The sequence below is a fragment of the Diadema antillarum genome, unplaced genomic scaffold (genome assembly GCF_040938485.1).
Source record: "Diadema antillarum isolate AM-2024a unplaced genomic scaffold, OU_Dant_1.0 seq00000658_RagTag, whole genome shotgun sequence".
NCBI lineage: Eukaryota > Metazoa > Echinodermata > Echinoidea > Diadematoida > Diadematidae > Diadema > Diadema antillarum.
This window is the reverse complement of record NW_027271570.1, coordinates 156,245-182,189: the sequence shown is the minus strand read 5'-3', so window position 1 is coordinate 182,189 and position 25,945 is coordinate 156,245. Positions and strand designations below refer to the sequence as shown.

Here is a 25,945-nt window from a genome sequence, read left to right as displayed (position 1 = left end):
CATATTCTATCTACCCTCACTCTTGAACTTTCCACTTAGTGTGCAGTGTATTTCACTGCATTACATTAAGAAGAGAGAAACAACAGTGACAGCAGCTTTTTGAAAGCAGCAGGGGTTACATGTACACATTATTTCACAATTTTACCTTGAATGCTGCAACACATGCTATCTCAGGGGACGAGAGTTCAATTGCAGCTCAGCTATGATTGATGGCAGGGAAGGAGAAAATAAATGCAGAATGTTAGAAGGGTTAGAAGGGTTGAGATGTTTAATCGAGCCTTGAGTAACCTCCCGAAAATACCACTTCAAACACCGAGGTAAGCACATTCCTAACGTTCATGGTAACAAAAGTCATCATCTATTACATCATATGGGTTAATCAAAGTACTTTGGAGATTAATGTACACACTGCCATTTGAATATTTTATGGCAGCCATTGCCGCAACGACTCTATCAAGACCACAGTATTGCATGTACAGTGTGCCTGTTGCACCTCATGCAAGCAGTCCACACATAATTTCTTTACCTGCCCCTTCCCTAAATGACATTTTATCTCACTAGCAGTAAGTTACAGGTTATCATTTTTATGCATTGCCTTAGTATGAAAATGTATTTAATCCATTGTGTTCAAACATTTGGTATCGTTTTATCATTTATTTTATCACATGAAGATTTTCTCCCAAAGGTTGGGGGGGGGGGGGGCATTCCAAAATGTGCTGTCAATTGAGAACGGTGAAAATAACTGGTACTTTGCTAACCAATGTAAGATTTCATATTTGATATTATCAGAAAATGAATTTGCAGTATTTGGCATCAAAAAGTAAACATTTACAGATGCAGTAATTGCAATTGAATTACAGTAAGAAAAAAAAAAAACATTAAAAGGAGTAATTGCTATTACTGCAAGCATGCTCTGGCGAAGCATGGCCGCTCCTCCATATCAGGATATGACATTCGTTTCTTGCATTTTTCATAAAAGAGTGGCCGCCCGTCTCCCAAAATATTTTGTAAGCTGCTTCTGTCTGATGTAAGTTGTAAATGGCAGTTCTGTCTTAACCATCAGCTGGCAGTCCTTATCGTTCTCAGCGGAGGGTTTCAGGCGGAGGCTTTCAACATTGATCCCGGCAGGGTGCCACACATTTTTGTCATTGATCACAACTTTCTCGACGCACTTGTCTCTCATCATTTGATTCATCTCTTCCAACTTGGTGACCTCGCGGCGCATCCGCTCCTCGCCAAATGCCCGCACTTTCTCCCAGAATGTCCTGTTGAAGTGGTTGTACAGTTTGGTGTCGCCCCGATTCCACTCCCGTGTCTTCCGCGCCAGCGAATCGGTGACAGTCTTCACCGACGTCTTGCTGCGAGCGTTAATCTTGAAGTAGGCAATGTCTTCAAAGTCCCAGCACATGAGGTCTTTGAGCAGGATGAGGGACTCAGCGAAGTACTCTGTCATCATGACCAGATCAAATTCTTGAGCGATCTGACCGATCTTCTTGTCCACTGCTTTCTGGTCTTCTTTTTGTTCATTTGGGAGGCCCAGATCGTAGAGCATGGAGTCCTTGGCATGATTCTGCCCAAAGCTATGGTAGTAATAGCGGGATGGATTCGCTAGGAACGTTGCCAGGGCATTTGGCTCAGGGATGCCATACCTTGCGGGGTAGTTCAGGTAGGTAAAGGTTGACTCGAACATGGTGGCAGGGTCTCGGATGATTGTCACAAAAGCTGCATCTGACGGTAGAATTGACTCAAATCCTGTAGAAAAACAAATAAAGAAGAGAAAGAAAGCAAGATTAGAGCAAGAATAAAAGAATGATGTACTAAGTGTACTTGATCAGATTTAAATTGAGTTGTTTCATGTGACCCGCAGGGAATAATTTTCCTTGTATCGCATCGCAATTTGCTATGCATTTTTTTACATGAGTGCTATACAAAATTTCTTGTGTGTAGCAGGTTTTACGTATAGAAATGTCGGAACTTTGTTTAAAGTATTTAACCATTGATCAAAACTGCTATTTATACAATGTAAATCAAATTTGAGAGGTAGAATTATTCCCTGGACCCTGATGAAATCAATGAATGTCAGCAAGCAAGCAAAAATACAACATGTATGTAACTGACGGCTTGATGTCATTTGCAAATGGCAGCATGAAATCACGCTCTAATACTGACAGTCATATCAACGTAAGCCATGCCAATCATACTATAACTATCTAATCCAAACACTAGTGATGTCATCACACCATCACAAAGTAGATGGGATTTGTACCAGAATTGTACGATGAAGGAAAATTATTGTTTCTGGTTCATGTTAAACAAGACTAATTATAGATAGTTTGGCTATGAATGCTTTGTAACATTTTCCCAACTTCTTAGAGTAAACTCTACACTACAAAGAGTGGTATGCATTTCTACAGACCTGTGTACTACAACTCTGATCTTTACAATGTAATGTCAAAGAAAGTGTAATGCATTTCTGGGTACTACCATACTACAAACCTACACAAACACATATGTCACACAAATAAGTTCAGGCTCTGAGCTTACAGTGAATGAATGTCCTTGTATCATATTTCTAATCCTTGGTTCTCATTCATAGACTGTAGAATAAACTATTAGGAACGGATATTTTCTTTCTTACTAGCGGGCAAAGCCTGGTACGCTATATACATGTATCACTGTATTGCACAGTCAGTATGACACTTCAAATACACTGTAAATGTACACTTTCCTTAGATAAAATGTTGTGCCAACACTACATATAATGTGAATTGGGAAGACCTTAAAGGATATTGCTTATAAATGATAAAAAAAGTAAAGACACTCAAACAGGAAATCTATTTGGTACTAGACAAAATTATTGGATGACTAATACAACTTCCTGCAAATTGATGGGTGCAGCTATTTTGATCCTGTGAACTTGTACACAGTTCACTGTAACACCTACACTGTAAATGAGCTACTTCCATAACATCTAGACTAGATCAGAGGTGCTTGTATGTTCCTCTGGCATGTGACAAGTAATATAAAACCATGCAAACTAAGTATTACATTATTGTTCACACCTGGGCATTGGAGAAGTACCAAGCACAGATTCAATACACACTTTGAAGCTTGGTGTTAGCTGATTTTTCACAAAGGTATTCAAGAATTGCAGTCAATCCCACTGATCACCAAATTTTAATCCCTATTACCAATATCTAAATAAAATAAAACGAACCGCATTATCCTTTCTTGGTTTAAAAACTACCATTCAAATTGTTAACAATTTATTATTTTTTTCAATAACAACTTCTTCCCTCTCTACATGTGGTGTGCCCCAAGGTTCTATTCTGGGACCCATTCCGTTTTCTAAATGATACTAATTCCTTACTAATCTCTGATGACATAAATCTCTTTTATTCACATGGTATAGAACATATTAAAAGGCATTTGGTACTGCACTATTACGGAGCATACGTGTACACATTCGCACCAGCAGTCAACTGTACACGTAAAACTATTAAATCCCCTCCCCCTTATAAATACCCAATCTATTGTCATCACAATGCAACGCTAGAATAATAGATAATCTGGCTTCTCTTTCATTTGTATTGTTACTTTCTTTTTGCTCATTTGATGAAATTCTTCTGCATTCCAATCTCACCAGCACATTCGCTGTAATTCAGTCAGATCACTGTTTATTTCCCTCTCCTGAATAGTTCAAAATCAACATCTTGTCTGATCTTTCCATCTTTTATCAGATTACTGTACATGTACATAGTATAATTGTACTTTTTGTTATGTTTGAATGTGCAAATTGTATGTCTTATTGTCTTGCAAAAAAAAAATACGAAAAAACAACTGCAATTTATTTGACGTACAGTGTAAGTTCAAAGCTGCAAACTCTGAATAGATTTGAATTTGAATAGAAAAAAAAATGCACTAGTGTACAAATGACCCCACAGCAAATCTCTATCTTACTGTACCTCATATTGACTTATAGCATAGTAGGCCTATGTAAATACAATGTTGTTTGAACATACACACTACATAGTTACGGTAAATGGCATCTTCAATCAATAAACTGAGCTGCGAGTGCCGACGATTAATTAGGCTAGCAGGATTTACTCAGTCCTGCAAGTGCTCACAGAGACCATACATGTAGAGACCCCCCCCCCCCCCTTCCAGCACACTGATCCCCCTCCCCTCCCAAGTGGAGCAGTTTTAGCTTGAATGGAAGTAACTGAATGTACTTTGTATACATTGTATCTTGCCTTTACACACACTGCTCTGACAGGGAGGGGGTGAGGAGCAGCTGTGAGACCTGGGCCCTGTTTGATGAAGAGTTACGATTGATTACATACATGTAGTAGACTGCTATCATAAGTCTATGGCAGTCTACAAGTGTATGTGTTAATGAAATACATATACATGTAATCGCTTATATCTTTTGATAAAACAGGGCCCTAGAATAGTTCTCTAGTAAAATTGAATTTTGGCATAGTCAAGCAGCTGATAAGTACACACTATCTTACACTTTAAAATATGGGCACAGACGGCAATTGCTGAAGTCAAAATCCATAGAGTGTACAAAGAGTATACATTGTAACAACACAAGTGTTATCTACGGAAAGCGAATAGTATTATAGAAATTGAATAATTTTGTATAATTTGCTTTTGAATGTACAGAACTTAGTGAGGCATTGACTGCTAAGCCATCAACAAGTACATACAAGTAGATCAGCAAATGTTTGCTCACACATAAAACAACACTTTTCTTTGTTACTGTCCTGAGCTATTAAAGGGACTGTACAGTACTGGTTGAGGTACGGGATTCATGTTTTGAATATTTCTAAGTGAGCTAATGAGAAACCTCTTATGAAATATGAAAGAGCATGCAATTTTAAGAAGGATTCAACATTTATTTGATGAAAATTGGCTTTGAAATGGCTGAGATATCCAAAAAAGTAATCATAATAAAAGGCGACAGGCCACAACTTTATTAGGATCTCTTTGTTTCACCTTGTTTTTGGATATCTCAGCCATTTCAAAACTGATTTCATCAAATAAACTTTTGATACCCTTTAGAATTGCATGTTCTTTGACATCTCATAGAGTGGTTTCTGAATATCTCGCAAAACGTTAAAAGCTAAATCCTCACCTCGACCAGAACTGTACATACCCTTTAACCCATTGAAGACGAGTCCGAGTATACTTGGGCAGGGGTCTATGGGAAATGTGTATTGAAGCAAAGTCAGACCGTCCTCAACGGGTTAATCAGGTGGTGCACAAAAGGTGATTGGGCTGTCCAATCCCACAGAACATATGATTCCCATTCACACAGATAATGCGACAGTATGAATACAAGTTAGGAAGCAGGGCACCATGTGAATGTGGTATGAGTTAACCTTGCTGCAGAATTAAAACAGATACGGGTAACCAGCTTTTCTACCCGTCTCAGAGAGAGATCAGTACTGTCAGCAAACGAGTGAATGGGTATCAACCCCACACTACAGTGCCTGCAGTACAGGCATGCGACGCGTCTCCAGGAGATACCAGTACACATTGTATATGTCACCATTTTTTATCATATTAAAGCAGAGTATGAGATAAAGCACATTCATTCATTGGCAGTGTGAACATGGTTCATATTGGTGGAGCTGCTTGCATTGTCAGTCAGCTGTGAGAGGAGTTTGTGCAAGTGAAGCAAACATCATTTGACCAGTTCACACATATTCAAAATAAATGTTTTCAGAAATTTACTTTTGAAATGTGATGCAAAAAACTGTTAATTCTTGTGTGTGGAAACACAAACAGATCGCTACATACAGCTATCTACATCACAATGCAAGAATTAGTTCATTTCTTTTTTTCTTTTCTGTTTTGACCGTTGTCAGGGCTGCCAACACTGGAAACTAGTTGAGAGTGAGACTCCCATAGGCCAATGCTATAATTTAGGAGTCAAAATGAGTGAGATAAATAGAAATGCATGCAAATGAAATAAAGTTTTACAGTGAGAAAGGACCAAAATGCGTGAGTCTCACGCTCAATGCGTGAGAGTTGGCAGCCCTGCGTTGTGATAATCTACCTTGTATACTGTATACGCTATAATTTTCGCGTACATAAATTTTCGCGAATTGCCGCTGTCACACATTTTCGCGAGTGGTTAAATTCGCGATTGGGGGACCAGAGAAAATATGAAGTGGCAAAGAAAGTGTGAATTTTCAACTTACTAGCAAATAAGAATGATACTAGTTATACACTGCATGAAAAAAACTTACCAAACTCTGCGAACTAGTAAGTTAGAATTCAACATTTTTGAAGTGGTTAAGTCCATCGCGCTAGATTTCTGATGAGTGGTCCCCTTGCGATAATGGATCGGCTCTCTACAGTATTCGTAAGTAGACGTGAACGTGCTACATGTACGTAAACAAGCTCAGCCAGTATGGTCTGTTCGGTAAGTCATGACATGGTATAAGTACTGAAATGTTCGTATCATCAAGGCAAGGGATTCATTTTGGAAGGTAATATTTTCGCGTGTTGTTAATTTCGCGAATAGCTCCCAACTCGCGAAATTCGCGAAAATAAAACCCCCGCGAAATATATAGCGTATACAGTAGTATAAACCTACAATGGCACACACACAAAAAAATCAAGCGACCCCAAATCTATATAATCCCATAATCCAACTAGCCACACTAAATCCACACTATATAATACTGGGTGATATGCTCCTATCATTGCTTAGGCACATGCAGTTGAGAGATTTAAAGTGCTTGGCTTGCAGAATTATACATCAGTAGTTTGTTTAGATTATGTGTCAACAGTGATCAATGAAATTGACATTTACATTGCGATGCAAAAATTAATAACTCTTGTAAGCGAATGGGCCTACATGTACTATGGTAGACAGACCTTGCTTGTGCCACTTGACAGGGTCCGAGGGCAAACCACTATTTAAACCAATGTAAATGATGTATCTTCAGCAAATCAGGCTGACAAAAAAAAAGCATGTAAGCCCACATGTGCCCCACGCACGACTGATCTTTACATTATTGAATAAGTCATCATTCACTATGGCTTTGCTTTGGCCTTGTTGGGGCAGGATATAGGGGGATTTGTGCATTTCCAGGGTATCTTCTGGCGATGCACCAAAAGTTGGCAAGAGCTTTCGTTTATAAAACAAGAAATAAGAAAAAAAAAAAAAGGTCATGAGATTCTGAGCCATGCAAAACTACGAAATCCTAAAAAACACTAGTTGAATATTAAAATGCCGAGCTTCTTACATGAGCATGTCTTGACTCTGCAGACTGTATGGTTGCAACAGCAAGCAAAAAAGATGCTTGTCTCCTAAATTGTCAAATCCACAGCCTTGGGACAAAGTTGATGTTTGAGGATGAGAAGCTAGACCTGCTTTGATGGGTTACGTTTTTTCTGTCGTTTCCTGTCTGTGATTAATGCAGGAAACAGCAGTCAAGCGATATCACTGTAAAACTTTTCTGAATGACAACACTGATTATCAATTTTTAGGCTTGGATTTTGAGCAAGACTACCAACTACCATGAATATTAATGCTGAAATCTCAATTATCTCTAGTAAGAACAGCATCCCTCTTTATGATTCTCTTTATAACTTGCACCCACTGACACTGTACATGTATTCCTGCCTTAGCACTATTTCTTTAATTAGGATGCGAGAAAAACTGAATGTTTAAAAAAGCAAAACATTGACTAGATGAAATTATGTCAATTTTGAAGGTGCATACCAATGAATACCATCATCTATAGGCTATTATCTGTACCTATCCCTAACCTGTAGCAAAGTGGGAAGTGGTTTTCTCAGCAGTAAAGTACAACCTTGGCCCCATCCACAAATACCAAGAGTCACGCTTCTGTTCTCACCATCTTTCTTAAGTCAAAACAAGACAGCTTGAAGTGGGCAAATACCTTCCATAGTCAAAGAATGTCAGAATATCCAGCACTTCCTGATTCGCTGGCACAAATCTCTATTCTGACAAGTGGATTGCTGAATGCCAACACAACAGAATAGAAAAGCTCTCTGAAAAGGTACTGGAAAGGAGATTAAAGCTGCATTTACATGTATCTGACCAGGCTTGGCGATACAGTGCAATTAACTCGCCAAAAGCTTTCACCCTTGCTGCCTAATCTGCATCTAAAAGTAAACAACTTCTTGAAGCAAAACGGCTAGAAAAGTGTTGCAGGCAGGACAATCATAGTATCTCACCTCAGAAATCATCATTTGATAAAATCTATACAGCAAATTCAAGGAAAATGGTGACGAACAAAACAATGTGTAACAAAATGACACATAAAGAAATGAACTACAACTCAATAGCAAATTACCATTGTGTGTGCATCTGAATGTATGCTGACCATAGAATGGCATTAACACAAAAGATGAAGGTCAGGCCGTTGTTGGCAACGACATCATGACCTCAACAACATGCGCAGTGAGAACTGTGCATCTATACGATGTTTTCCAGAACAGTCAAGATTATGCGTCTGAACGAAAAATTTTTATATGTTGCCTCTTTATCAAGTTTTGTTATAATCTGGTTTGTGTCTAAACAGGGGTTTAAATGCATTTCAAAACAGCATTGCATCTATCTACTCGCAGAAAGGTTATCTTGGTCTCAAAAGCATTCCAAATTGCCCTTTGAATGGTGTTTCAAATTGGCATTTCTAAATGCATTATTGAAAACACGGTTGCTTTATCTATTTACCAAAAAAGCCTCAAACACATTTAGCAAGGATTGTGATTCTACCTCTGAAAATTAATAGATTAATACACAGTAAGCCATCCTCATGAATATTCTTAATTTTTTCCCCCTGTCACCAGACCAGGTGAGTGAGCATTTTGTCCATGGGAAATTTACCTCAAATAAACATGCACATTCAGTGAATGCAGAAATATAATTCACATTGGTAAAGTTTGAGGAAAATCTGACTTGTTAAAAGAACTACAATATGTTAAAATTTTGGTTAAATCCATGTGCTGGTCATTGATGTGGAAAAGGCTACAATCAATACTTGATGTTACTGTAGGGCAAAAAGATCAAGAAAATTTAATAAGAATTCCATAAAATTTCATTCTTTTTTAATGAAACGTAGATGTTTTATTTGTTCTAAAAATTTAGCCCTTTCTCTTGTTACTGATGTTAAAGGGAGAATCCAGGACAAATAAATGTTAGCTTTAGAAAAAGTAATACTTTATGGGCACAAGAGTCAAAGTCTGATCGAAATTGGATGACAAGGCCAGTGCCAAAATGCGTCTCGCCCATTTATGTAGAAGAAATTAATGTTTTTCTAACTCTTGGAAGTTCATTGACTCCGCCTATGACATTTGACTTTGTGATGACCTTCAAATCCCCAAGGGACATCTACCAACCAAGTTTGGTCACAAATGGATATATGGGCAATTCCATGGGGTTGGGACTGAAATTGTGACATACAAGTTGAAAATTCAAGTTGGGTAAATTGAAATTTCCTTTTTCCCCCTGATTTGTTACTCCCATTCTTCAACATATTCCACTAGAAATCTGTTTATTACTTCGCACACTTCCAGTCAGCATGGGTAAACAGGTATGGCAAAATACCTATGTTACACGGACTTCATTTGTTGACATCCTTCATCATTTTGTGTTCTGAAATGATAACAATGAACACATCCACGTTTTTTTTGTCCATAGCACATCAACATGTTATGTAACAGGCGCATGAGATCATTATTAGTAAGATTGTATGTTCTGATGTCAACTGCAAGCCACTTTTATTAACATGTTTTTTTCTACAAACCATTAACAATTTCAATCAAAGGTTTAACTTTTTCATCAAGAGTGATACAATGACAATATTCTTAAAAGCACCACAATTGAAGCAAGTGATTTGTATGGGTATTCAAGTGAAAACATGATTTTATTGTTATAATCAGGGGTTTTCAGACAACAACCTCGCCCACGGTGTACTACCTATGTTACACAGACAGTATGTCTTTGTAACATAGGTACACTACGACATATCAACTGATTTCCTTTATTGTGGTGTGAGATGTTAAAACCTACACATATAGACTTTATGTATGTTCCCAAAAATAACACTATTGTAACAGTTCTTTGGAATTATATCTACTGCACACCTGTGGAACAATACCTATGTTACACAGACTTCAATTCTTTGTAACTCTGATATGAAAGAAGGCAGACTTAATCAGAAGAAGAAGAAGAAAGTGAAGCTTTACACAATTTGACCTAATATACACTAACAACATCATCAACTAGTTGGCAACTAACTAACAAAACTAATAAAGAGAAATCAGACAAGTCTTCTTGTCTTTTCCATGTTCTTTGTTTGAAATTAATTTCTGCTCTTTTGTCCAATGTCCATTTAGCCCTCGATTTTTGTTTTTCTTCTGTCCATTTTCCCTCTGTGCAGTTTTCTTCTTGTCTAGTTTGTTACATTCACTCTTCTTGGGTGTTGCTTTGTTGGCTTCCTCTCTGTTTGTGGAGTGCTGTGGATGTGTCCTTTTCACTCTTTCATGTAGTTTAACACGTAGCGGTGGTAGAGGAGGAGCCATGGCAGATTCATCAAAAAACTGAACAAAAGGTGTAAAGAGAAATAGAATAAAAAAATTAAAAGAAAATTTTTGTCGGGGTTGACTATATATTCCTGTTGATGTATCTGTGTGTTTATGAATGAACTTAAATAATTTTAACAATTTTGCTTACATTTCTACCTCTTGGCATACCCATTAGCTAGAGTTCCATGTGTACCTCCCACCAAAATTGAAAAAAAAAAATGGGTTATGCTTAAAATGATGTAAATATTAATAATATAGCATGTAAAACATAGGAAAATATCATTTTCATACTCTATGCTAAAAACTTGTTTTCAGATGCAAGCTACACTGTAGGAAGGGCAGGTCGCTGCCCCCAGTGTCCTAGCTAAGGTTAGGGCTAGGGTCAGGGTTACGTTTACGGTTATGGTCCTTAATAGACTCCCAAAATAATACTAGGCCCTATTTTATATTCATCCCCCATCGAAATTGTCGCCCTCTTTTTGAATGATAGTGTAGAGCAATAATAGTCCAATTTTGATTGGGGTTCATAATTTTATTGAAGCCTTTCCTACCCACTACCCACCCAAACTGAATAGGACACTGGCATTTTAGCTTTGAGACTTCACAGTGGGTGAACATGGAATGGAAATGGTGAATCCTTGTGAAATGTTAACAACTTCATCAGAGCATCTAACAGGTCAGTGAAATCTTGGAAGGAAAACATTGACATTTTCGAAGTAAATCTGTTAAAGAGAAAGAATTTCACAGCTCCTAGTTCCCTCAATATCACCAGCAAAATAAGGCAAACTCTATTTCTCTAGTTCAGATGCAGTCTGGACATCTACGTTTTCCAACTAGTATATAGTGATTAATACTAACTCTAGCACGTCTACCTTGGTAGATACCTAATGACAAAAGGGTCCAAAAATTCGCAATAATCGGGAGGTAAAACAATTTAATATTGCAGTGAAGATACACTGATATACTTTTGTATGGTTTTCTAAGAGAGGAATATATGCTCCTTTTGCAGAGACCGGCATGGACGGAAAATTTGGCAATCAAAATTATGAACATGAACCTGTAACAAATATCTCAGTATGTGGGACTACAGTATCATCGTCCACAGTATTTTTGGCCAGTTCAGAGGTTTAGATGTCGGTTTTTTTCCTCTAATAGAGTTACAGAATATGACAAATGTTATTATTTTCGTAAAATAGCGTAAAAGCTTACCAATTGACATCAGAAACATTAAAACTCCTGTACCTACGTTACATGGACAACGGCAGAAAAACAGATCTTGTGCTGTCCAGGTAGGTGTATATTGGCTGTGAGTAGTTTTTCTGCCATTGGGGGAGGACTGCCAGTGACATGAATACGATTGCTGAAGTTAGTAGCTCTTCTTTTTATCGCGAGACGCATCTTTCCTTACCTACGTTACACGAAGAGGCCGGACATCGCACTGAAGTACAGTGATATGTTCCGTATTTTCTCGTTTATTTGGAGGATTTTGATGCTAATTTTTGGATAAGAATACTCCTGAAATATAAATCTCATTATAGAAATAAAGTTTCTAATCATATGATTGGAAGTGTATGTAAAACCATGCTATACCTATGTTACAACAAAAATTGCCATGGACATCGTTTGTAACATAGGTATGAGGTTGCTTGAAGATGCTCTGGTGTTCTTATTTTGTTACAAATGTTTATGTGCCTTATAGTCTTTGTAGAAGTCACCTTGCCTCTCTTAATTATGATAGGCATAATGCTGAAAGGTTGTATATTCCTGTTTTACATTGCCATGAAAATGGCATATATTTATGTCACAACATAAACCACAAAAAACCATGGGACATCATTAGTGAAACAGTCATAGACAAAATACATTTGTACACAGGCTTGTTTTTTTTCATCAAATAATTCTTCACACATTTCTCTCCAAGAATAACTGCAAACCACGGACAATTATTTGATAAATTTTGCAGAATATGACTTTTATTCCCTACACAACATGAAAATCTAGAGAAGACCCAACCCCATGGAATGACCCATATATGGATCAAAAGTTTTAAGACATAATCAAAAAGCTCCGTAAAAACTTAACATTGGGCCCTACACGTAAAAGCTTGTTGACCCCTGTCTATGACCTTTGACCTTGTAGTGACCTTCAACTCCCCAAGGGACATCAACCATCCAAGTTTGGTCACAAACGGAAATTTATAAACATCTAAAGCTACAGTATGCGCCATAAACTTAACATTGGGCCGCAAAGTTCATTGACCCCTGCCTGTGACCTTTGACCTTGAGTGACCTTCGTGTTTAGTAAAACGTGTAACCTTGAATAACCACTCTTCCCTCCAAGTTTGATTGAAATTGAAGTCCGCAGTAGAGAGTTATTCAAGTTTTTGTACCGTTACAGACGGACGACGGACAGACGGACGGACGGACGGACGAACAGACGCCACAGGCCATCCCTTAGTCTACCTTCACCTCCGGTGCACTCGACAAAAATGAAAGCAGTTTTGAAATTATGAAGTTTTGCTAATTTCCAAGAAACAGGCCTTAAACAGTCAATACGAATTATGCAAAATTGATGCCATCATCTCCTTCATGCCAGAATGTAGTATACACATATACATAAAATCATAACATTTTCAGTTTTCAATTTTTCACAATGTCAAATCCTGACATATTCGACTGGTCATTATTTTGAAATTATTCAGTCAGGGACAAAATGATGTTTTATACTCTTAGACAAAAAAACTGCCATCTTTTTTTTTTTTTTGGGGGGGGTACAGGATCAATGAAAAATTGTGGGGCGATAACATACATCACCTCACTGCCTCACTCATTTACACATTTTCATATCAGCTATTCAAGAACTGTTGTACAAAAATTAGCAAATCTTTCAAATCTTTCAAATTTCATAACTTCCTTGCTTTTGATTCAATTTTTATCATATCTCAACTGTTGTGCTTGTCATATTTTACTCTTTCTTTTCAGACTCACTTTTAACTGGTCTGGAATTCCCCTTAGTTATAAAGGGCAATATTTATTCCCCCATCTTCTGAAAGAAGTAAGTCAAGTACGCTTTCATTATACTTCAAATATGACAAAGAGACCCAGTGAGACTAGTGCTCACATGAGTATTGCAAGTTCACCTTCCACACATTCTTGTAGACAATTACAATGGCAAACTTGGGACTTTGGGGTCTCCAAATTGAGGCATGGAGCCCATCTGTGCATATAAATATTCTACAATCACAGTGATAATACATGTACCTGTCAAGTTTGGCAAAATTTTGCCCCTAAGTTTTCAAGAAAAAGACTTCAATGTGGAAATCATTCCCCCATTTGGTGCCCTAACAAATCTGTGAGGGGGCACCCTTGGATCCACAATGAACAAACTTCAAAATGCAGTCACCAATGTCCTTACTCAAGTAATGGTTAGTTGTAGCACTAACTTTGCCCTACTTGTTCTGGCTCTAGAGAAGAGATTTTTTTATATATATCCTTGATTTCGGGGCTTTGGGCCCACTTGATGAAACTGACATCCTTTTCCCCTTGGGATGCTGCCTTCCAAGGTTGGTAAAAACTCATTATAGGATTTTAAAGAAGAAGATGAAAATAAAAGTTTAATGTATGCACGTACCATAAGCCAGACAGTGAATGATAACAACAGTTCAAATGAGCTAAAAAGTTTATGTACAATGCACGACAGACAAAACACTATGTATAATGCATGATAATGTGGCAAGCTTGCAAAAGTCTTCACGCTAATTGACTTCCTTTTCCCTGCATTTAAGACTGTTTACTGGCCAGCAATTACTAGCAGTTATTACAAAACAAGTACAAAAAAAAAATACAAAGTCGCAAACAAACAAAAAAAATCTCTAACAGAGTCTGTAAAAAAAAAAAAAAAAAAAAATATATATATATATATATATATATATATATATATTCATTGCCTGCACTATTATAGGAATTCCTCATTATGTATGCTCCTTTTCTTTTCAATTTTGATTTTGATTTTGTTTGTTTTGTTTTTGTTTTGTTTTTGTTTTGTTTTAGGTACCTTGGTATTCGTATGCAGACCAGTACAAGGATGCTTAAAGGACAAGTTCACCTTCATAAACATAAGGATTGAGAGAATGCAACAATATTAGTAGAACACATCAGTGAAAGTTTGAGGAAAATTGGACAATCGATGCAGAAGTTATGAATTTTTACAATTTTTGTGTTGGAACCGCTGGATGAGGAGACTACTACAGCTTGTGAGTCATATGCGTACAACAGTATAAAGAAAATGTAAAAGAAATTTCAACATATTTTCACTTTTTTCATATAATAAAAGAGCTCTTGACTTGCCTCTTTCTAAAGGCAGGGGGAATAATATTACCCATAACATTTGTCGGTAACGAGTCAGGGGAATGTGTACTTTTTTCAAAAGATGGCATTTTGTGAAATTCTCTTTATATTTTCCTTATATTGTTGTACGCATGTGACATCTAAGTTATTCATACACTGCAGTAGTCTCCTCATCCAGCGGTTACTGCACAAAAACTTCAAAAATTCATAACTTTTGAACGGATTGTCTGATTTTCCTCAAACTTTCAATGATGTGTTCTACTAATATTGCTACATTCTCTCAATCCTTATGTTTATGAAGGTGAACTTGTCCTTTAAGTGCAAATGTACAAAGCAGAAGAGGCTTGACATTCCATGGGAGCATTTGAATGATCACATGGACAGCTGCTGTTCTCACCACAGGGATACTGTCATTGCACTGACTCAAGACTCCAGAGTCAGAAAGATTTTCAAGACCTTGCTCTTTTCATGGCTTCAATATGCAGAAAGCGGCAGACGATGGGCTAAACAATGTGGCACCACAATGTGGAAAGCTTTCCAAAGTCTTCCCCCCAATTGACCTCCTTCTTCCTGCATTCATACAAGACTGTTTACTGACTAATACAGCCCTTGCATCCGCATGCAGGCACATAATGTTGAAGTTCTAGGAACAACTTGGGTTTCTGCAATATACATTGGCATGCTAATAGAAGCCAACAAAATAGGTCTTTGTGCCTTAAGAGTCACACAAGTGATGCATGTTGATTTTAAAGATTTGCTAAAAGGAAAGAGAAGAAGAATAGTACCCTTGTAACTTCGAAGTGTACACAGCACAGATGACACATCTGTGTCCAATCCTGGCCCATGCTTATGCCAGTGGGTGAGCGGTTCTTTACAAGCTATTCTGATGATCAAAACACTTCACGTGTCTTCTACCCAAAATTGCAACAAATTGGGTTTGGGGGAGGAAGGGGGGGGGGGTGTAATGCATGCCTCTTTTTAGCTGTGGTCTGTCAAAGTGGCTGATCCAGGGGGCAACATGCCACCCTTTGATTTTTTTATATAATATATTTTTTTTACCATAAGTACGCATGAAATCGCATGATGACAAAAATACTAATATAAAAGAACCTCCCTACCATGGGGGACCCCCCCCCCCCCATGGTAGGGAAATAACTGTGTTAACTGCATTTAAGAGAATTACTATCTCCAACAAATGTCAAAGCAGCCTCTCACCTTCTCTGCTGAAGCGTGTGTGGTGACACAGTATATTAAACTCCTTGACTGGGAAGGACATGGCAAATTGCTTCTGGAAGTATGTCTGCCCCAAGTAGTTGCCCGCAGGTGGCAGAACAAAGTTCAGGTCGTATCGGTCCCCGTAGCGCATCAGGATATTCTGCACAGTACTGCTGCTGCATTTGTGCATCTTGAAGAAGCCAATGTTGTTTCGTCTTGTACACTCTGTCTGCTTCTCCCCCTCCCCCTCCACCATAGGCCCCTCATTGGCATCCTGGTTGTTCATTTTCATCACGTTCTCTTCATCTTCATGAGTCGTCCCATTCCAAAATTTCGACTGCTTTTTTGACTGTCCTACATTTGATTCCTCTGCATTTGATCTTCCAGTGTTTCTTGTTAAATTGCTGATAATCTGAGTTAACAAGACAAAAGAACATAAGATGAATATATTAGATGTCAGAATTGATAAAGTCTTTTAGGAAGAACTAAACAACTTTTCAATTTAAAAAAAGATTTCCATGGCATTTTATGCAACCATCAATCACATTAATACAGCCCCTCCATGGCTTGCCTTTAGAGTAGCTACACCAACCACAACAACCAATAATGAAGTGTAATCTGAGAAAGTCATGAAAGCAATTAACACTCTTCTTACTCTTAATAAGATATTGAACATGAATGTCAGAGATATTTTTTTTATTGATCTGTATAAGAGGACACTGAGTTTGGTACGGTACCACAAAACAATATCAGCAGGAAAAGCAATTAAAAGAAAAAATAGGCAGACATGATCCATGCTAAATATACTACGTATATCTTGGAATATTAAGACAAGAAATAGAAAGCAAAGGGTTAGTGCAAGGTCAAACAAATCAAAAATAACTAAGTACTAGATCCCTTCTTAGTCACTTCCTCCAATTAGGATTGGAATCCTGAGCATGTCCTACAGTGTAAGTATTATGTTCAAACTTACTTCTATTACATACTTTGTTTTGTGCATGAAATACTGTACCTGTAATTTCACAATTTTCTTGACCAGCATTAAACTGTCTTCACGAATAGCTACACTGTATTCAAAACATTATCAATCAGGGAACTTTGGTTGGTTCCAAAATACACACTCTCCAAAATGAAGAAAAAAGAAACCCTGTTGTATCTAAGTGAACAAAGAGGTGTTCTGCACATCTTTTGTAAAAGCTACAAATATCCTGTGTACACTTAGTAAAGAAGAACACTGATACAGTGCCACTGCATTTTAATGAACTCTCACTGAAAGCAGCATGATGCTGTACCACTACAGAATTACACAATACTGTACCTCAGTCTAAATGAAAGGACAAGTTCACCTTCATAGACATGTGGGTTGAGTGCATGCAGCAATATTAGTAGAACACATCAATGAGAGTTTGAGGAAAATCGGACAATCCGTTAAAAAGTTATGAATTTTTGAAGTTTCTGCTCAGTCACGGCTGGATGAAAAGACTACTATAGCTTGTGATGTCATATGAGTACAACTATATAAAGAAAGTATAAAGAAAATTCAAGATATTCTCACTTTTCTCACATGATAAAAGAACACTCGACTACTCTCTTTCAGAAGTCAGGGGAATAATATTGCCCCTAACATAAGTCAGTAACAAGTCAAAGAAATGTGCACTTTATTCAAAAAGTCAAGTTTTGTGAAATTCTCTTTTTATTTTCGTTATATCATTGTACGCACGTGACATCATACACTGTAGTAGTCTTCTCCTCCAGCTGTGACTGCGCAGATATTTTAAAAATTCATAACTTTTGAACGGATTGTCGGATTTTCCCCAAACTTTCACTGATGTGTTCTACCAATATTAGTTACGTTCAGACGGGAGCCCTTAACCTCGAAGTTAGGAAACTTCGAGGTTAGAGCTTGTAGTTAGGGACCGTGAAGACGCACTCGTAGTTAGCAAACCTCGAGGTTTGCTCGATGTTTCGAGCCGCGAGAAATCTTATGGTTAGCGCTCTAACCACGAGCCGCGGGGGGTCCCCACTCGTAGTTAAGCACCGTGTGGACACAAAAAACAACGAACTCGAAGTTAAGAGTGACCTTGCCGTAAACTCCAGCCCCCACAATTTCCCTCTGCTTCCGGGTCAACCTCTTAAACGTACACCACAAATACACTACACGTGAAAAACCTATGACGCACGACACAACAACATCATCTTTTCTTCCCATGCGCTTGATCTCTGAAACTGAACACGTCGAACTCGCTACTGTATTCTATATTCTTCTCCGACGCTAAAAAAATGTTTTCGACGAATATCTTCATAAAGGCATAAAGTCATCAGTGCAGTGCTATCTCTGCATACCATGACAGAGAAAAAGAGTACCTGTAAGCGAGTCCGACAGGGTTGGACTAAAGAATAAATAGACGCCTTGTTAGCAGTGTGGGCTGAAACTTCCGGTTTTGTGGTTTTTAACATCCAGTGGGACCCACTCGTAGTTACGGGGGGGGGGGGGGGGGGGGGGGGGGGGGGCAGAAGCTTAACCTCAAGGTTTCGTAACCTCGAGGTTAAGATTCGTCGTGTGGACACACGTCGTAGTTAGGGGGCAAGAGCTAAACCTCGAGGTTTCCTAACCTCGAGGTTAGGGCCTGCCGTCTGAACGTAACTATTGTTGCCTTCAAGTTCACTCAATCCACATGTATGAAGGTGACCTTGTCCTCGAACTGACATTTCTTGAAAATGGGAAAACAACGACAGACAAACAATCTACTCACTGATGTTTCTCTTGGTTCTGTCTGGTGATATGAGTTCCTCCATATCCTGACAGGATCCAGAAATGATGCTCTGTTTTTGAGGATATAGACAGAGAAAGACCACAGTTAATCTAACTTTTAAGCTTCCACGCATCAAATCAATCAATGTTCAAGAGTAAGTACACTGTATTGAAAGGTTGTGGGATATAAGAAACATAGGACTTTCTAAAAACCAATGTAAAACATAATGTCTTGAAGTATAGGTGTAGTTAACATTCCAATATTGCTATCAATTGCTCTTTTAATCATCAATAACATTGCACTCTTGCACTAGTTGGCACCATAAGGTGTAGTTTGCTTAACAAGATTAAGCTTTTAAAATGGAGCCCTGACTTGTGATACATGTACATGTATGAGAAATAAACACACACACACACACACACACACACACACACACACAAATAGTATTATTTACTTCAGACACTTGAAGACAAAAGCAAACTAACATTGTTTATTTAAGAAATTTCCATCTAGAAAACAAAATGTAGTTTTCGAAATCAGGTTATTTTTGTCAATACTACTCTTATGTGAAATAAGAATGTATTGTACACTGTATGAAACTTTCTCAGTCCCATCATGCACTGCCATACTGAAAATATTTAGTAGAAATTCTCACATTATCAATCTTTAAATGAACTTTCTCTTTTAGTTCATAAATTTTCATTAACTTTTTAAAAGTCACCAGTTGCAACAGTTTAAATTAATGTACATGAAATCAAACATAATTCATTTGCATTCTCGGCCTTATAAGGGTCTGTATCAAATTGTTCAAAATGTGCAAAGAAATCTGCACAAAAATATGCCACACAAACAGTAATCCATTTCTGGCTGCAGCCTTATCAATTTCTGATCTGAGGACATAGTTACTTGGTGGAGTTGCTCTTGTACTGTGTTGTACAGTGTATAAGTCAGTTCGCAATTAGCTCATAAAGAGCATATAATAATAAGGATAATAAACTATCTTTCTCTCAGTTGGTTTAGGCACGTCACTTGTTTTCAAAGCATGGCTCGACACTAACTTTTTTGTTCGGTGGCCCGATGGGGCCACCAAAATCCTAAATTTCAAATTTTTGGTGGCCCGAGAGAAAAATTTGGTGGCCCGAAAAAAACACAATAAAAAACATTAAAAGTCCTTTTTTTTAATGAGCCAAATATTTAAGTTTTATGATAGTAAGAATTAGAAGTTGGACATATCTACTCAACAAACTTGCAACACTCACTCTCAGGCACTCATTCAGTCCTTTTCATCTATCCTTTAAACAAATTTAACTGCTAATTTCCAGCGCAAAAAGTTACGAATTTATTGACATACTTTTCAAAAAATTTTGGTGGCCCGAGGCGGGCCACCAAATTTGCCCTTTTTGGAAATTTGGTGGCCCGACTTTCATTTTTGGTGGCCCCGGGCCACCGGGCCACCGTTAGTGTCGAGCCCTGCAAAGTCACATGCAAATAATAAAGCTTGCTCAATATAACAATATATGGAAATCGTTTTCACACAAAAAACATATAAATAATGCATTCCAATTACTTGTATTAGATTCCATGTATAAACAAGCCTTTAATTTTCAGGAAGGCCTCCCAACCTTTCTATTTTAAACTGAGATTTCTAAAATAGGAATGACTGGGCTGCAAAAGTACGCGAGATAGAAAAGAAAGAGCAGTTAACATAGAAGTGTGTAGTGAAATTATCAAGTTAAATAAGAAACTCAAATTGAAACACGAGCTGAGAATGGTCAAAATTGAAATTATTTCCTCCAAATTCAGAATGGTTGGGAGGTCTGTTCAGACTAATGGTACAAAATGTATGTTACGACACTCAATACATTTCTACAGCTGTATGCTTGGAATCCAGCATGTAGAGTACGAGTTGTACAGTAGTTGCTGCTTTGCTGGACAGTCCTTGGATAAACTTCCTGGTTGTCAGGAACGAATACAAAATTTGTTACATAGAGGTACACCTGTACACCTTGTACAGCTTAACACATAAAAAGAATAGAAAAAAAAAGTGGTTTATTGTGCTGATAGCACAAAGTATCTAAAACGGCGATTCTTGAGAGCCTGTAGAAATCATGAAACCAAAGTTTGTGCTTGTTCTGAATTCTATTAAAATATGACCTTTGGGTTGACTCTACTAAACCTTTGATACTCCTGGCAAGGCAACCAACTTGTGCATTATACAAGTTGCACAATATTACGTTTACTCATAAATTTTAATAGTACCATGTCCTATCTTGACCATAAAAGTATTAAAATTTGGATCTTGCAATTTTGAATACTGCCTACTGGCATTGAAGTATAGTCCTCCTTCAAAGATCCTCAAACTTTCTTTAAATTTCCATTAGTGGGCAGCATTACTTGGTGCACAGAATACATACATGAATTACAGACCTTGGTAGGAATTGTGTACACAAAGTACAATATCAAAGCAGGGACAAAACAGGACTTTCTCTGCAGGGCAGGAAATTCAGTTTCAGCTACCACAACAACATTAGCAAATTCTCCAGCTTCAATGCAGAAACTGAAGAGATGCAATAAATCCACGTTACGCATCCCTAGATGTGGAAGTGTGGATCAATGAAATTAGTGGAAAGGGACACTCGTCATTAACTGCATGCATATGATTTGCATTATAAATGTAAATCATACGATTAACCATTGACTGCACACAATTGTACATCCTGTGACAGAAGCAACTTTGCTGCAACACAGAGAAATCAGCTAGTGCAGTCTCGGTTGGTAGTGATACACAATTGTACTTCAGCCCACTTCTGCATAATAATAGGTGAAGCAGTTATATGTTTGTGTGCAGTATTGCCAAACTCAGACAGGTCTGAGTTAATGGGCATTTTTAATTTACACCCATTGTCCATAATGACAGTCCCTTCTTCACCTGAATGAAAGTAAGTCATGTGATCAGAAGACTTACACCACATACATTCTGTGTAACTGTCATAGGTAATAACAACAACAAAGTAACAAGAAAATAATCTTTGCAAAAATATACATTTCAATATAATCCACATTTGTCACCTTAGGAAGTTTCTGATGTACAGTGTACTTATTTTTGTTTTGTTAAACTACATTACTATTTGCTACAATACAGGCAAGATTTTGAACATAAAAATGACATCAAATTGTAATGTTAGAATAATTCCATAGGAACAAATAGGATGGCATGTAGTCACCAGGGAAAGACTTCCTTGTGCCCCCACACATATTTTGCCATACAACTGTTTTTTACTCAACTGTAATTAATTGCTATGTCTGCCCACCACCATTTCTGCACGTTCTGACACTCTTTCCAATGGCTCTATTTGCTTATCATCCCAGTATAGCTTCTTTTTTTCTTTTTTTTTTCTTTTGGGGGGGGGGGGGGTGCATAGGGAAGTCTTGCAGTCACAAGTTTCCAAGGCATTACTAGTGACAACTTCTTTACCCTTAAAAGATTTTTGTGGTATCCCTTGAATTATAATCTATATATGCAAGCAATATATGTGTGCATGCATCTCACACTGTCTGACTTTAGAATGTCAACACCTTTGACTTTGAGGGAAACTCAACTGGCATACACAGTGTAGGAGTTTTACAGAAAAGTCTTCAATGGAGATAATGATTTGACTTGATCAAATGAACAAGGTGAGCACTTGCCTGATTGCCGGGGCAAGTAAACATCAAAGTCGGGCAAGTGTTGTGAAACAATGAGAAAAAAATATGCTTGCATTAATTGGGCGAGCAATTAGTATTAAAGCCACTTTTTTTCTCATTTTTCCTCTTTCAAACCCACAAAGTCAACCATACAGAGGCCCAAAGGTAATAACTTGTTACTTAGATGCACATGGGGGGAATACAATAGGTGAAGAAGCCCCAATGCAATGCAACAGCAACACTCGATCCAACCAAGTTTATTACTCCCCAATGTGTGAAATGTAAGTGGGTGAACTATGAATCAAAGTGTGCAGTTCATGTGTACTGTGTTTTATCAAGCATTTGGCTTAAAAGTGATATTCTATATCATTTTATATATTTTTTAAACTTTCTTTACATGCAATTAAAAGTCATGTTCAGGCAAGTGTTCTGCAACAATCTGAAAATCTGCTTACTTTACTTTACTTTACTTTAATCCATCGATGCTAGTAGGTCTGGGCCTGTTCATCGATCGATTGGTGGTCATTTGAATCAATCTTTCAATTATGAGTGGTTCTATGGCAAGATGTGTGTGTGGAGAGAGAGGATTCAAGACATCTGTTATCTTTCAGGGTCATTACAGATGGTAATTCTTTCCAGTAGTTGTCTAGTCTGTTTTTGAAGGAGTTCACAGATGGGGTATGGGGCACTGACTACCTCTTCTGGTAGCTTATTCCATGATTCCACCACTCTATTTGAGAAGAAGACTTTTCTAACAACAAGGTGAGCGAATGTCTTCTTTAGATTCAGAGTGCGACCACGTGTTCCGTCTTCATTGTTAAAGGGCAAGTTCACCTTCATAAACATAAGGATTGAGAAAATGCAACAATATTAGTAGAACACATCAGTGAAAGTTTGAGGAAAATTGGACAATCAATGCAAAAGTTATGAATTTTTTAAATTTTTGTGTTGGAACCTCTGGATGAGGAGACTAACTACAGCTTGTGAGTCATATGCGTACAACAGTATAAAGAAAATGTAAAAGAAAATTCAACATATTTTCACTTTTTTCGCATAATAAAAGAGCACTTGACTTGCCTCTTTCTAAAGGCAGGGGGAATTATATTACCCATAACATTTGTCGGTAAGGAGTCAGGGGAATGTGTACTTTTTTCAAAAGATGGAGTTTTGTGAAATTCTCTTTATATTTTCCTTATATTGTTGTACGCATGTGACATCTAAGTTATTCATACACTGCAGTAGTCTTCTCATCCAGCGGGTACTGCACAAAAACTTCAAAAATTCATAACTTTTGAACGGATTGTCTGATTTTCCTCAAACTTTCAATGATATGTTCTACTAATATTGCTTCATTCTCTCAATCCTTATGTTTATGAAGGTGAACTTGTCCTTTAAGATGTAGCAGGTCAGTGTCAGTGTTACAGTGTATATAAGCCATGGAGATACTTGTAAACATCGATCATATCACCTCTCCTTGTGCAATGGACAAGCTTGTCTGACAAGACCAAGTAAGTTGATAAAAAAGGAGCATTCTGATATAGGGTATCTAGTTCTTATTGTTTATTTTGCAACATGAAGAATGGACAAATTATGTAGGCCTACAGATGTTCTAATGTTAGCTATGACCAAAGGCGAGTTAAACATGCATCCCTACTGGGCATTTTGTATGTCAATCATATGATTCATAGCAATAGGACTTGTTCAGGAGTTTTTTTGTTTTGTTTTTTTGTTTGTTGTTGTTTTTTTTTTACAACTAGAAGTCTAGATTCTGTGGGATATCCAGGGGAGCGCACCAGGCACCCTCTTTATTTTTTGTTAAAACACAAGGAATAAAAAGAAAAAAAATGGAGGGGGCGAGTTGTCCATTTTTTTATGTAGATCTATCAAAAAATAAAATAAAACATTAAAAGATTGTTTGCAGTGAAATAGGTCTATTCGAATTTTGCTTGAATGCAACGCCAAAAAAAAAAAATAAATAAATAACAACCCCCCTCCCCCCACACACTTTACTGAATTCTTGGATCTGCCCCTGAGATTTACAACTTTTTACAACTTCAAGAAGGAAGCTTTTCTTATCATGAAAGATAAGCCACTTCAATCTTTGCTTTCCTTGATTATCTATTAAAGGGATAGTACAGTTTTGGTGGAGATGAGAATTGGGCTTTTAACTTTTTGCGAGATACCAAGAAAACACTTATGATATAGTACAGAAAATACCATTTTAAGATGAATTCAAAGTTTATTTGATGAAAATCGGGTTTGGAATGACTGAAACATCCAAAAACAATGTAAAACAAAGCGATGGTATAAAGTGTGGGTCCCACACTTTATTAGAAATAGAATCGCTCTTTTTTGGATATCTAAGCCATTTCAAAACCAATTTTCATCAAATAAATGTTGAATTCCTCATAGAATTACATGCTCTTTCATATTTCATAAGAGGTTTCTCATCATCTCACCAAAAATGTTGGAAACCTGAAATTAGGTCTCAACCAAAACTATACGATCCCTTTAACAACACGTTAAACAATAGAACTCTAACGTTATAGGGCCTACAGCCTACACTTTTCGCACTTTTCCATCATTCACAGCCCAGAGCAGAGGCTCTCTACTAAATGCAGCAGGGGTCTTTCTCATGATATCATCGCAATGTCTTAAAACTATCTTGATCTAATAATAACGTTAGACATCGCGTCTCTACTACCTAGCATCCCCAACTGCCCAAGTTGCATTTCCACCCTACTAAACGTTAGTTATTACAGACTGTTCAGCGACTGTTGAGGTGCCGGTACCGGTACTACAATTGTAGGTATATGTGACCTCACCCTCACTACTAAAGACGTTTAGACGCGTGTACTGCCTGGCACCGTTCCCTTCTTAACCGCTAGAACTAAAAAGGACGAAATTCGTTTAAGAAGAAGCAAAGTAAATATCAAACACAAGTCAAAATACTTACTTTTCAGATTGCAAGACTCCATTTAGAGAGTATTCCTTAGTAACTCCATGAAAGACGAGAAAAACCGTGGCAAGTATGACACAGAAAATGATCACTTTCTTCGGTACGCGGTTCGCCATTGCAACAGGGCCAACAGAAAGTTGTTTTGTTATGACCCCTATGATGGGGGTAGGTGGGTTCAATTATCCTCAGTTCATTCTCGGGTTACCGGCTAAATTCTTTAACGACCTTCCGAAGACAAATGCTCATTTGGTTTTAAACTCAAACGAGTGTAACAGTCATTTTTAAGGCATTATTTCTGATGCCAGGGCGCAACTGAAGCAGAAAAATCGCCTTCCGAAGAGGTTAACTTCCAGCCAAAGTTGTACGGACATTAGTTATCACTTTCACTGATGGAGTGTCTACAGGCGCAAGGC

At 37.6% G+C, this 25,945-nt stretch overlaps 1 protein-coding gene across 1 annotated transcript; it reads right to left on the bottom strand.

Moving 5' to 3' along the window:
• Positions 1-816: 816 nt before the first annotated feature.
• On the bottom strand, positions 817-25,945 carry LOC139736609 (galactosylceramide sulfotransferase-like). The gene is made up of 4 exons (XM_071647355.1): positions 25,530-25,945; positions 18,890-18,959; positions 16,137-16,548; positions 817-1,752 (listed from the first exon to the last, which is right to left on the bottom strand). Exons 1-4 carry the CDS (start codon positions 25,646-25,648, stop codon positions 971-973), a joined length of 1,383 nt encoding a protein of 460 aa, XP_071503456.1. The 5' UTR covers positions 25,649-25,945; the 3' UTR covers positions 817-970.